This window comes from Populus nigra, chromosome 19 (assembly GCF_951802175.1).
Source record: "Populus nigra chromosome 19, ddPopNigr1.1, whole genome shotgun sequence".
Taxonomy (NCBI): Eukaryota; Viridiplantae; Streptophyta; class Magnoliopsida; order Malpighiales; family Salicaceae; genus Populus; species Populus nigra.
The window spans coordinates 6,617,575-6,631,974 of NC_084870.1; the positions used below are offsets into that span (position 1 = coordinate 6,617,575).

General features: G+C 33.8%; 2 protein-coding genes across 2 annotated transcripts; both read left to right on the top strand.

Annotated features, from left to right (window-relative positions):
* Window positions 1-112: 112 nt before the first annotated feature.
* LOC133679474 (acyl-CoA--sterol O-acyltransferase 1) lies at window positions 113-1,782 on the top strand. Its single transcript, XM_062102080.1, has one exon. It carries the CDS (start codon window positions 437-439, stop codon window positions 1,532-1,534), a length of 1,098 nt encoding a protein of 365 aa, XP_061958064.1. The 5' UTR covers window positions 113-436; the 3' UTR covers window positions 1,535-1,782.
* Window positions 1,783-8,849: 7,067 nt separating this feature from the next.
* LOC133680448 (serine/threonine-protein kinase-like protein At3g51990) lies at window positions 8,850-10,925 on the top strand. Its single transcript, XM_062103407.1, has one exon. The coding sequence runs from the start codon at window positions 9,162-9,164 to the stop codon at window positions 10,605-10,607; it is 1,446 nt and encodes a 481-aa protein (XP_061959391.1). The 5' UTR covers window positions 8,850-9,161; the 3' UTR covers window positions 10,608-10,925.
* Window positions 10,926-14,400: the final 3,475 nt, after the last annotated feature.

Below are 14,400 nucleotides of genomic sequence, written 5' to 3' on the forward strand. Positions count from 1 at the left end.
ACACATGTTACCTGCGTGCGCCTCCTCAAAAAAAGTAAAAGAATAAAATTGTGTTCACATACTGGTAAGAAGCATTGAAGTAGAAGATATTTGGATTGCTTTTAACTTGACCGAATACTTTCTTTTTCCCTTGCAATAGACTTAAGTTTAATAGTTGGTTACATGGTTATTGTGTTAATTTCCTTCACAATACTCCAGTCCTCTTCTGCGTCCTCCCTCATGGTCAGAATATTTAAAAGAAGCAGAAAAAGATCGAATCTTTGAAAATGGAGTCTCCCTTACGTTCGTTCTGCCTATGGATCTAGTGTGTCAACGGACGACTATTTCTACGAACCTTCTTTAGGCCCTAAATTTTGATCCAAAACCCTCCTCTTTAAAGCTTCATCAATAACAGAATCAAAGAGCAAAGCATAAGAAAACCTAGGGATACACAAAAATGGAGGGCGAGATTCTTAACTTCATTAAGGTGTGGATTTCTGTCCTCGTTTCTCTGTGCTTTTGCTATTCCATTAGAAACATAGTTCCTAAAGGAACAAAAAGACTCCTTTCTGTACTGCCAGTAGTTTGCCTCTTTCTCTACCTCCCTCTTAAAATCTCCTCCGTGCATCTTGGTGGTAGCACAGCATTCTTCATCGCTTGGTTGGCCAACTTCAAGGTCCTACTCTTTGCTTTCGGTAAGGGTCCTCTGTCTTCAGATCCATCAATCTCACTACCACTTTTTATAGCTCTTGCTTGCTTACCAATCAAGATCCGACAAAAGGGTAAAAATAAAGAAACCCCATCTCCAAATCCTCGCCTAGATGGGCAAAGCAAAGAGAACCCAGCTCCTAGCAGAGGTAAAGAAGGCCTTCGGAATTATGCAGTAAAGGGTGTGCTCTTGGCCATGCTGATACGTGCATATGACTACAGCGATTACATTCATCCAAATGTTATCTTGATCATGTACTCTTTCCATGTCTACTTTTTCCTTGAAATCCTTCTAGCCGTGGGTGCAGTCCTGGCTCGAAATTTTCTAGGCCTGGAACTTGAACCTCAATTCAACGAGCCATACCTTGCTACCTCGCTGCAGGACTTCTGGGGCTGCAGATGGAACCTCGTCGTCACCAGTATCCTACGCCCCACCGTATACGAACCCACCCGTGCCATCGGATCCCATCTGATTGGTCGGAAATGGGCCCCACTTCCAGCAGTTTTCGCAACCTTTGTGGTATCGGCAATAATGCATGAGATCATTTTCTACTATCTGGGGCGCGTGAGGCCCAACTGGGAGATCTCGTGGTTCTTTCTGCTTCATGGAATTTGTTTAACGGCCGAGATCGCTCTAAAGAAGGTCTTGAACAACAGGTGGCGGCTGCCGAAGATGATCTCGACGATGTTAACTGTTGGGTTTGTTATGAGCACCGGCTTTTGGCTGTTCTTCCCCAAGTTTGTAGAGTACAAGGTCGATGTTAGAGCGTTTGAAGAGTACGCGGAGATAGGCGCGTACATGAAGAACGTGAGTCAGAGTATAGCTCGTGTTTTACCGGGTCATTAACGTATAACGGTCATTTTGTAAAGTCTACCGTCACATCGGACCAGTCAATAAAACAATACTGTAGCGGTCATAGTAATTTCATTTTCTATACATAGTTTCTAGAACGATTGTAGTGGTCAAGACTCAAGAGGATCAACAAGAGGAAACTTCGGATGTGGGCGGGCGTTGTGTTTTGTTTACCGTTTGAAAACAGGACAAATGTCTACTATCTCCATCAAATTAATTACTTTTCTAAGTTCTTCGTGATATCTTTGTGATCAACAAACAATCCAATAAGTTCAATGAAGTCATCACAAACACAAGACATCAAAATATATATGTTTTTCTATTTCGGAAAATAAATTCTATGATTGTAATTTGTTGCATGAATTAAAGTTAATTCGGCAAATTCATTCATGACATTAGTGAAAGATATTGTTCCCAGCAAGACATGATCCATTTCTAGTACACAATCCTAGTACTTGTCCTTCTCGCCCTTCACCGAAAAAACTGAAGAAGCTTTTAATTTGGATAGATTACTTGTCCTTCTCGCCCTTCACCGAAAAAACATGGGATATATTAGTCATTGTAAAATTAATTAAGGGACAAATTGGTTATAATGTTTCTTAGCACATAAAAATAACTATTATGCTCTTAAAATCCCAAAAAAAGAAAAACCTAGCTTTCAATCGGGAGCACTTTTATCTTCTAAAATATATACGACTAAGTTACGACGATGCTTTTTATTTAGCTTGAGTCTTAAGCTAAATTACATGAGAGTTATCATGATATGATATTGTCAATTAAAAAGGTCTAGTAAAAGAATATATTTCAAACTCGTAATTTAGGCTATGAACTCCACTAGATTAAATTAATTTTTTTATTATATGATAAAAATATAAAAACCAGTTTACATTTAATCTAATATTAAATAATAAAACTCAACATCAGGTAACATAATTTTTTAAAAAAAAACAAGTCAATAAAAAAAAAACTATAAACTTGAGGCTACGTGGTCCAACATGCTCAGACCAGTATTTATTTTTCATTTTATAAGAGGCGAGGTCGTCTACCCCTTTTTTTGAAAAAAAACAAAACAAACGACAGGTTGTCCATCACATAATAAGAAATACTGGAGCCCCGGTGCTCGAAATCTTCTAATTAAAAACACGATTTAATCAACTGAACTACATAACAAGAACATTATAATAGTAATCAACTTTTCCTAGCTGATTAACTAAACAAAAAGTTGAAAAAGAGCACGTGTCCAGCCCTCACTTTCTAACACCTATTCTAGAAAGATGTGTAACCAGAGACTTTTCAGATTCAGATTCCACCACGTCGTCGATTTTCTATGGGCTAATATATATATATATATGGATGGATGGTACAGATGAATTATGGTCGAATTGAACAGATTGGCTGAATGGCATTTAATCTAATTTAATTGAAAATGTAAACTTGGACTGTCCAGTAGTTGGCAACATGGTATTTTAATAAATAAATAAAAATATAAACTTAGACTATGTATTAAATTTAGTTTTTCATATTATTAAATTAATCATATCTATTAAACTAAGCAATTCAAGGACTAAAATAGATTTTTTATTTATTTCTTTAAAAATCCTAGTATTGCATGAAGTTTTTTCTTTAAAAAGCCAAGGCCCAATGGGGCATATCCTCTTACCTTTATCCAGTTTCGAGCCATTATGTTTGGGCTTCATGGTCGTGCTCTCGTATTAGTATAACTTTTCGAGAAGTAGTAAAACTCGAAATTAAAATTTCAAGCCAAGTGATTATTCTTTTTATCATGGGTATTTAAAAGTATGATAGTTTTTGTTCTTTAATATTTTTTAAAATTATGTTTGATGTGAAAAAATATTAAATTGATTTTTTTTAGTGTTTTATAATAATTTTAATGTGTAAATATTAAAAATAAAAAAATATTTTAATATAATTTCAAATAAAAAATATTTTTAAAGAATACATTACACTATAATATCAAACACACGCATGGTATCACTTTTAAAAAATAAATTAGTTTTATTTTTTCCCTTCCTAGACTATTATTGTTGTTGTTAGAAAACGCTTCTTTTGGAAATTAGTACGGCAACATCAGTTCTGCCTGCAATATTGAAGCTCGATATTGAATCAGGATGATGAACACTGATTTTCTTGCATATATGAATTGGAAAACAAACAATATAAAGGTATGAAAATGAGTTTTGATCAACAGTTTTGATCTTTTTAATGTGAAAGTTTGTTGCACAATCAATTCACGTAGAAAACAGGCTGCTTCAGTTGCAAGAGAGCTTCTTAGATATTGCTCACTCAATAAGTTAAGAATTTGAATCTCATCTATCATAATATATAGTTAGTCATTGATAATGCTCCAAAATTTGATATATTCATAAAAGAAGTTTTTTTTGTGTGTGTTTGTATAATAGATAATCACATGTTCACGTTAACATTTTTTTTTTTTAGAATTCACAAAGTTAATGATTGATAGTAAAAGATCTAGCACCCGCTAAACAGTCTATTTTGATGGAGTACAGGGATCCTTTGATAATAAAATCAATAACTTTTAATAAGAGATTACAATAAATAAGAGAATGAACTTTAAATTATAAAAATAATAGTGTTTGTTTTTATTTGTATATAATAAATACTTTAAAAATATAAGTAAGAATATTTAAAGAACAGAAAAATATGAGTTTTTTACCTGGATGGTTCAAGAGGTATATATATAGTCTCTAAATCTTGTCATGTTGTTTAAATTAAGGGGTTGAAATGTTATTTTCTCCTGATAACATTAATGATAAATAAATATCTCTTACACAATAATTATGTTGATGAAAATATGAGTATTAATGAGTATGGCCACTACTTTGCACAAGTTGTTCTCCGAGTGAGTTATTAAGGATTAAGATTAAGAGAAAAAAAATTATAATTGTTTTTTATCCCATAAATTTTAGGGTAATTAAATGATGTCTTATTAATTATTTTTTGAATCTATTTTAAATAAAAAATTAAATTATAAGCTTCATCTTCTCTTTCTTTTTATATCTATCTTTTCTTAAAGATATACTCACTAAATAATTAATAAAATATTACTAATTATTCCTTGCATGTAAATATACAAGCATACTACTATTTATAAGTACGGTTATACATTATTCATCAAAATTAAAAAGAGGTAGTTTTTAATCCTTTTGTTTTCCTATAAATTTTAAGTGGTTTTTAAAAACTTTTTCCCTCTTTAATCTTTTATGTTTGAGAGTTGTATGAAATGGTATCTGAATTTTATTTGTGTGAAGTTTAAATCCCTGGATATAGAAAAAAGAGAGAGGATATAAAACATAAGAGAGAAATCTATGATAAGCTGCAATATTGGTGCTGATTTATTTGTTTTTACTATGAATTTTTATTAATGATGGTTTTAGCGCTCCATGTAACTAGAAAAATGAGATCGAGTCTTGAGAAGAAATTTGGATTTTTTGAATTTCATTCTAGATTTTTGTGTTTTTATAATAAATTTAAATCAAATGTGATAAAAATTGCTTCTTAAAGTATTTTTTATTTAAAAATATAATAAAATGATATATATTTTTTATTTTTTAAAATTTATTTTTGAATTTAGCATATCAAAATTATAAAAAAACATCAAAAATAAATAATTTAAAGCTTAAAACATCAAAATCATGGTTTTCAATATTTTTTTAAAACAATGTGTTTTTGTGTGAAAATTTTCAGTTTTCGACACCGTTCAAGTCACTAGAAATTTGGGAGGAGACTAGATGACGCGTCATCTCTTAACGAAGAGAACACGTCTGCCTTCCCTTCCCTTTTATATATATATATATATATATATATATATATATATATATATATAATAATTACTGTGTCGCACCTTTCCAGGCCCAGCACGCCAACCTGGTTACCTCGAGGCCCTGCATTTGGGTTGGCGCGCCCCCAGACCAAGTTTTACCCCTTTTTTTCCATTTTCTTTTCTTTTTTCCTTTATTTATTATTTTTTCAGCATCAGTTATTTCTCAATAATTAATGGTTGTTTTTGTTATTTTTCATACAGCATCGCAAAAAAAAAAATGATTATTTTCCGCAATTCTAATTTTATTTAATATTTTTAAAAAATAGTATGGAAAATAATGATTTTTCATGAAATCTTTTAAAAATGAACAATTATATAAAGAAATTATAATAGTAGAGGTTTGATGGTTGATTATTAATCAATATAAAATACATATTTTTCATAAATTTAATAACTATAACACTTAAAAATCAGTGTTGACTGATGATCCGCATTTAGAATAAAAAAATGTCTAAATAACAAGGCTTTAATAATTGATAATATAGCATCTTTAAGTTTAAGTTATTTCTAACTCCTTATGTATCGTTTTAAATATTTTTAAAAAAAATCAAATGGGATAAATAACTAGGAATGAAATTAAAAAAAAAAACTAAAATTTCAAAAAGTTAGTAACCAAAAAACTAAGGGTTGAAATCTATAAAAATACAAATTAAATGACACGATTATTTTTTGAAATGGTTGGTGAGAATTCCAATGAAACAAGAGAGAAAGTAAAAACACTTTGTCGTAGCCTAATCGAATCTTCTCTGTGAGCATGCACCACACTACTAGAAAAAGGATAACTTGCCACTACCGCAAATAAAGGATCTTGATAACCATACGACCTCACAAGTGTCGCCTGAAAGGCACGAGGGCTATCACACACCAACTCATGCTTTTTTTAATAATATTTAATTATTTTAAATTATCAAACAATCTTTAACTAAATTTAAAAATTTAAAAATAAAAAAAAATGCCCTTGAAATCAGCCTTAGTTTTTTTAGATTTTAAGGTCAATTTCATCATCTAACTATTTAAACAAAATGGAAAAGACAAAGAAGTATTTCTGTGCATGTTCTTTTTTTTTTCCTCGTAAGAGTATGACTGTAACTTAATCGTGAATTTTTTTTAGGAGACAAAAGAACCCTCCACCGAAACCTAAATATTTTTTTTGTTTTTAGGAATAAAATAGTTATTTTACTGTGATAAAAATAAATGTCCTGATCAATTTGTCCCGAATTAATTTTGCAATGTCTAATAAATCCCTCGGCAAAGACAACGATTCCACCACCAATTGCAAGCTTCTTCAGTTTTCGAGGGAAGAATAAAAATATCATTTTACTGTTCCAATAACATAATGAAATATGTCTTACGTCACGATGTTCTGATAATGGCTTTTAGTTTATTTTAAAAAAATTAATAAACTGAAAGTAGTTGGTGTTTTATTGCTCCAACATTGTTCATTCGGTGGTACAAGTGTAGTCTTTTCAACTGAAAACCCGACTAAATTGTCCTAAACCAAGTGTTTTTCTTCATTAAAAATCAATCAATCAATCAATTCTACCAAATTTAAATCACCAATTTTTGTTGACTAGACATTAATGAATTTTGAAAAATCAAATACAAAAAACTCACTATGATAACCTAGGTTAGAAAAGTATTTTTTATTAAAATTTAATTCATATATTTTTTACTAATTATAAATTAAACTAAACATGTTTCGAAAGCAAATCAGCAAATACACGGCCGCATACTAGTTATGCTAAACCAAAAAAAAATACAACTATATAGTAGGTGACCAAGTGGTAAGAGTTAAGGAATTAAAGAGTTTACTCCCTTTATGGTCTCAAGTTCGAGTCCTGTAATTGTTAATATGATAGCCACTAGAGGTTTAGATAAACGTTAACTTCAGGACCCATAGGATTAGTCGAGGTGCACGCAAGCTGGCCCGAGCATCCACATTAATAATAATTAAAAAAAAACATACATACCTTCTTTCAGAACTCTTAATTATTAGTAACTAATTGTAATTTTATAAAAGTCAAGCTACAGCATCAAGGTGAAATATGGTTGTGCCTGCTGTATTTTGGAGATTAATTCTTATATGTATTAATAGCATGTCTGCCAGAGTATATGAACAATACGAGCAATGCCCTTGAGTTATGGTTTGTTCTCTATCAAGAATGATTATGATATCAATCGCCGGAATTCAGAGCAGTCGCAGGGTACAACTTCCCTTTCAGTTATGGTTTGTAGCTTTGGTCCCCTCGAGAAAAAGCACAGCACATCTGGTCCGGAAGGAAGTGGTCTGTGATGGGTTGGTATCTACTTAACTTATGGGCTTTCTGTAGCATTCGTGTCAGGAAAGTTATCGACAGCCTCAAGCGAACGAAAGATAGCTACAGTACTGTTACAAACACATCATCCTTAAATTTCAAGTTTTTCAAGGAAATTGTTTAATCTATTTACCAAGAAAGATTAAGGAGAACAACAAAAGAAATTATACATTCTGAATTCATTTAGGCCAAATTAATTGGGTTTTAAATTAAACCAATTTTGATGTTAATTCAGTCAATTCTAATTAAACTGGTAAAGTTGGTTTTATAATTTGATTAACCTCATCAAATCTAGTTTATACCTCACTAAATTAACATTAAAAAATTATTTTAAAAAAATTTAATAATACTATTTTACTGGGATTAGTTAGACTCAAAAGTCAGAATGATTTAGCAATTCAAGCTGTTTTTCAAATTAGATTCTAAATCTGGTATTGCCCTTAGGATACGTTTGGATCATAAATCAACAACATTGTAGCTGTCTCCGCGTAGCAAGTCATATGAGTCCATTTTTCTAGCGTATTGGGCGGTGCAGACAATGCTGCCCTCCATACAAATCAAATAGGAATTTCATGATCCGGACAATTAATCTTTTACTGCCTCACCACCATTATTGGCCACCGCTATCGCCGCCTTCATTTTGCTGCCAGCATTAGTTAGCGGTGTAGCCACTACCTCTCCAATATTGCCGCCATGCCACAATGACAACCGCCGTCCCTTCACTATCATCTTATTTAATCGCAAGTATCACCATACTTCTTCCATCATTTACTGCAACGAACAGGAAACATTTTTAGCACAATGTTCTGCCTCGAAGAAATAATTTCTTTTTTAAAAAAAAAACAGTCATTTTCATGAAAGTATAAAGAAACAAACATGCCCTGGAAGGCTAGAAGTAGTAATTTAAGAAAAAGGTATGAAGCTCAAAATAAGAAAAATTACATGACGCAACATTTGGGAGCTCAAGCTGACAGATCATATTTCTTCATCTTTAATATTTTTAGAAGAATAATCATTCATTTTATCTGGATTCGCTCCCTGTAATATAGCTAGATAAAAAGAAGAGTAGCTTTTACTGCAGCGGCTAGTTAATTAATTAATTAGCAAAGGCATGCATAAAATTAAGGCATGAAAATAGCCTAGGGATTCCAAGCCAGTGGGCTCTCCTCCCTACCTTGTCTAAGGGACCAGGAACCCAAAGAAGACTTTCTGCTGTACCCACAACCCACCCCTCCATCCCATCATCCAGCCACCTACAAGGCTAAAACCACAGTGTGCCACACAGAAACTACCTCTGTAAGAACCTCCTCCTCATCATCTTCAAGTATCAAAGTCTTGCACTTCTTGCAATATTCATTCTTTCATACCTATTCAATCGATAAAGAGCATCGAGAGTTCGTTTTTCACCTTGATTTCCCAAAAAAAGAAACCGACATTTTTCCTGATGGGATACCTTTCTTGCAAGGCAGACTCGGCCATTGGCATAACCTCTACTACCCCAACATCTCAAACATCTTCTTCTTCTTCTAAAAACAAGCAAGAAAAACCCATCAAGATCCAGGAGTTTAACTACAGTGATATTGAGGCAGCCACCAATGGTTTCTCTGACCAGAAACTGCTGGGCAAAGGCAGCCATGGCTGTGTCTACAAGGCTGTTTTACGTGGCCGACATGTTGCTGTTAAGAAACCGTCAAAGGGTTTTGAAATTGGCCAAGAAGTCGATAACGAGATCGAGATCTTGTCCAAGATTCACAGCCCAAGACTGGTAAACTTATTAGGCTTTGCTAATGATACCAAGGATAGATTGCTTGTTGTTGAGTTTATGAGTAATGGCACTCTTTATGATATTCTTCACTCAAATTCTAGACCACCCAATTGGGGTAGAAGAATTAGGATGGCTTTGCAAATTGCTAATGCTATTGATACATTACACTCACAAAACCCACCCATAATCCATAGAGATATCAAGTCTGCAAATGTTTTGATTGATAGGAATTTCAATGCAAGATTGGGTGATTTTGGTTTAGCACTTAGGTGTGGTGTTGATGATGATTATAGACTTAAGTCAACCCCACCTGCTGGAACCATTGGCTATCTTGATCCATGCTATGTTACCCCGGATAATTTGAGTACTAAAACTGATGTGTTTAGTTTTGGGATTTTGTTTTTGGAGATTATTAGTGGAAGGAAGGCTATTGATGTGGGGCATTCGCCGCCTTCTATTGTAGATTGGGCAATTCCACTAATTAAAAAGGGGAAACTTGCTGCTATATATGATCCAAGAACTTTCCCTCTTAAGGATCCTATGATTAGGAAGCAGCTGGCTTTGATTGCTTCTAAATGTGTGAGGTCTTGTCGGGAGCGGAGACCTGCAATGAAGGAGGTTGTTGATTGGTTAACTACATTGAGTAAATTGGTTCCGCTTCATTCATGGAATGGGTTAAACAATCCGTGCATGATGGTGGAGACAATGGGGCGTCCTGTTGAACTAAGAAACACACGGTTTGGTTCCAGACCACAAGGTGATGGAGAAGAGAATTTGAATGAAATAGATGGTAAAGCGGGCAGGAAATCAATGATGGATACACGGCGAGTGTATTCAGATTTGGGGTTTCGAAGCAATTTGATGGAACTCATGGCTGGAACAGATGCCGAGACTGATGGGGTTGAGTCTAGTTTGAAATCTGCAAATCGGTTTTCTAGTTCTAGATTTGTTAGTCCACGACATGGTATGGAAGGAAGAGCTCAATCTCATGCCCATGGTAAAAGAAAAGGTCTCTTTCAAGCTAGAAAAAACCAATCAGTTGGGGGTGGTTCAGAATTATTCCCAACAAGGGATAACGCAGTTGCTCGTTCAAGTTTTAGTGGCCAAGGTTGTTATGGTATCTAGTATGCTGCAAAGATTTGTTTGAACTGGCTTGACAGTAGAGCGAAGCTCAGGCTTGTAAGCTTCTCTTGCTTGAGAAGTACGTTGTTGTAGATTTGTTGGTAGCTCATTGATTAGTGGTTTTCACTCAATTATCATTTTTCAACGCTCGTCCAAATGTTGATGTCTTGTTAAATTCCACGTACATTTAGATCAAGGGCACATTGCTCATGTCCCTTGCATAGGTTGTTGATCCTTTCCATTTATTACATCGTTGTTATGCCAAGCTGATGTGTTGTCAAGAATTCTGTTGAATAAATAAGTTAAAGTTGATTCAGAACAGTTCGGATTGCTTAGAATCTTTAACTTCTCCAAATGTCTTACGGACGTGCCAAATTTCTGGTAGCTTTTTTATTAGCCAGAGTTTGGTCCTGTATTTTCTGTATTCTACAGACAAAAAGTATCTTTGGAATTAGGGTGAGACATTACTGGAATTTAGAATTAAAAGATGAAGAGTACTTATCATATGAAGGAATGTTGGTGGTTCATAATGTTTACTTGTACAAGTTGTCGGGCTTTAGCAAAATCAGTGTGAATAAAGCTTATTTTGTCAGCAAGCAGTTTGGCTCTTGTTCTGTTTTCCATTGAGGAGAATTTCTCTTGATGATCTGTTTCTTTTGAAAATTGCGTTGTTTCAAGAAAACTCAACTCAAAAACTTGTGGGCCAAGGCTCAATCCTATAGTTAATTGTGTGGTCTATGATCTGTCTTCTTCAGTAGCAGAACGACATACAAAGTTTTTCATGCTAAAACAATTGCAGGCAGATATTCATTTCCAAAGACAAAACAAATATACTGCATCAAATTGGAATTTCTGTGACAACAAAGGCGTTGAAAAAACATTTCTTGTGGACATTCATTTCTAAAGTTATCTATGAAATTCTCTCTTAAGCTTTGAAAAATTCCTGCAAATGTGATGGAGATTGCTCATAGCGCAACTTCCAAAAAAAAAAAAACTCCGCTTTCATATTAACTCGCTTAGGAAAATCTAGTAGCAGTATAGCACTAGAGACTTCTTCCTACCTTGAGACAGACATTTGTCATGTAGGGCATTGATATTGGCTAGGTTGGTAACCAAAGTGTTACCAGGATTTTATCCGGTTAATCTTAAAAAAACCATATCTTTCTTTAATAAAAACTTACTTTGTTTGATTTTGAGATTTGGATGAACAGTTGAAACTTCAAACCACCTCTTTCATTATAAAGAATTGTGAAGGACTCAAGCATTATTATTCTTGATAAAACAGCGGTTGCTAATTGTTTCAATGATTGGCAAACTTACAGATGTTATGTTTACTCTAAGAAGGAACTCCTCTGACATGATTGATATTAATCACAGATGGACCTACTAAGATAATTAATTGGCATTCCTTCATTTAAAACAACTGCGTTGTCTTTTTCCTATATGTGTAATCATACACGTAAACATATTTCCTCACGTTCTTGTGCTAATCACTTGTTCATTAAGGGCTAAACATTATGCTGCAACAGGTAAAGAGCATCACCAGCTTCGCTAAATTCAATCAGAGAGAGGGAGAGATTTAACTCCAAGTGAGATTGCATTACCTGTCACATTTTTCTTCAGACGTCTTATTTTCAACACTTGTTTTTTGTTTTACCCGACAAGGACTGCACAGAATCCAAGTTGTCCATTCACATGGATATATATCATGTTAGACAAAAAAATGTTATTGGTTCAAACAACTGAAGCTCAGTTCAGTTGAGTTATCCACGCAAGAAGAAGGTGGCCCAGAAGTTTTGTTTCAAGCTTCAAAAACCAGGACCCAGAGATGGTGTCCGTAGCTGTTAGCAGTGAGCAGGAAGGTTTATATTCCTCACCACATTTCAAGGCTTTACAGCTCATGTAATTACCAATAGCATGTGCCTCTCCTTTTCATATGCCAAGACAGTTGCGTTATGCATCCACTGCTTTGACTTTCAACTAAAGCTGAAACTATATGCTTTTATTGTTAACAAGATGGAACCCCGTTTTCTTGGATTCTATTCCTCGCCAGTGGATCAGTATGATTTATTTTCCCTTCAATTTTTGACATGGAACACTTTCATCATTGCGTTTTTTTTTGTTAATGCTTGAAGTCCCACTAGACTAGCTTTCATGTTCAAGACTAAATAAATCTCTCTTCCACTAAGAATCTTAGGCAGTTCAAGTTTTTTAGCTGGCAATCCTACCTCAGGTAAAGATTATCTGAAACTTGATTTTGCGAAGAGCAGGATACTGATTATCCAAGTCAAAACCTGAAGATTTTTGAGTTTTTATTTGTTTTCAAAGCATATATTATAATTACGGGAGCTGCGAGTATTGCAGGGTAAAGGGGGTATGATCATGATGGGGAGGAACAGCTTGGATGTTTTTACTTATTACCGGGCCGAGGAAAACGTCAAAGGCTCTTGTTTTCTTCGAGAGGCATTTCTTTTGTCTGTACGTTATTGGCTTTTATTGATTAATTCAGTTACCTTTTCTAGTCATCCAGTCAATGCAATTACTAGATTCGAAGTTTCAAATCTTGTCTTCACGGTGATTAATAATAATAATAATAATAATAATAATAATAAAGAGTGATAATTTCAATTTGCCTCAAGGTTCAGGAATAGTCTAGGTTTTCACCTTGTACTATTGGCTGAATCCATGTCATCCCTGATTTTTCAAACACAAATCAATTTATCCCTTTTGTTTTTTTTTATTAAAAAATAATATAAATCAAATCTTCAAATTTTATGAAACTTAAACTAAGGTTTAAGATTTGATAAAAGATATAGTTTATATTAAAAAATGAAATCTAAGATACAAAATGAAATATAAAGAGATGGATGGTAAAGGTATGCATCCATGGAAGTCATTATTGGAAACTACTTTTCTTTCTTTCCTTTTCTTTTTCTTTTTCAAAATATCACTAATAAAATAGAGCGAGACTACAATTGTTCGTTAGAAAAAATAAAGAATTGCTAGAAATTCAATAGTTTAATTTTATAAGTTTTTTTATCTATAATATTTTAATTTGATATCACATCCTCACCGTTCATGTTGGTTTTATCAAATTTGTTGAATGGCTACTTAATAATTATATCAAAAGTTTTAAAGTTTTTTTTTTTTTTTTGATATTATATGTGAGAGAGAGATGGATTTCTCGGCTGGGTAATTTTAAAGTTCCGACTTTTGTAATTTTCCTCATTTTAAACCTTTTATTTTATTTTCAGTTATTGCCTAAGTGACTTGCCGTTTTTATACCGTGTCCCTTCACATACCAAGAAAGAAAAGGCTCTGCAGAGAGCTTCCCAACAATCACAGAGAGAGAGAGAGAGAGAGACTTACTGTTACAACAGCCGCTTCCTTGGAAGAGGTAGAAATTCTAAAATTACACTCGGTAAGGCCTCAGGGTACAAAGAATTCTTTGAAACAAATATACATCTTGTTCTTGGACTCGGCAAAGGAGAGCAAACCGAAGTTACATCTTCATTATCCCAAACTATATGTCATGAAACCATAGCAGATGCAACTTCTCTTTTGCTTTCAAGTTCTGCAAATAAGCATACATGTCCATTGAAATAACAGCAAGCCACCAGATACAAAAATCAGCCCCGACTCCCACCATGCATCTCATTAGTGTGTTCAGATTATGAGCATGCGTGGCTCTCCGTGCAAAGCCCTGGCCTTAGAGGACAAGCAAGGGGAGCCGTCGTGTTAGGGTCACCGGAAAATGTTTTAAGCAGAGGAATGAAATTTCTAAAACTCATCTGGG

What these genes read in the sequence shown, in the direction of transcription:
- LOC133679474 (XM_062102080.1), top strand. Translation starts at nt 437, where the DNA reads ATGGAGGGCGAGATTCTTAACTTCATTAAGGTGTGGATTTCTGTCCTC.
- LOC133680448 (XM_062103407.1), top strand. Translation starts at nt 9,162, where the DNA reads ATGGGATACCTTTCTTGCAAGGCAGACTCGGCCATTGGCATAACCTCT.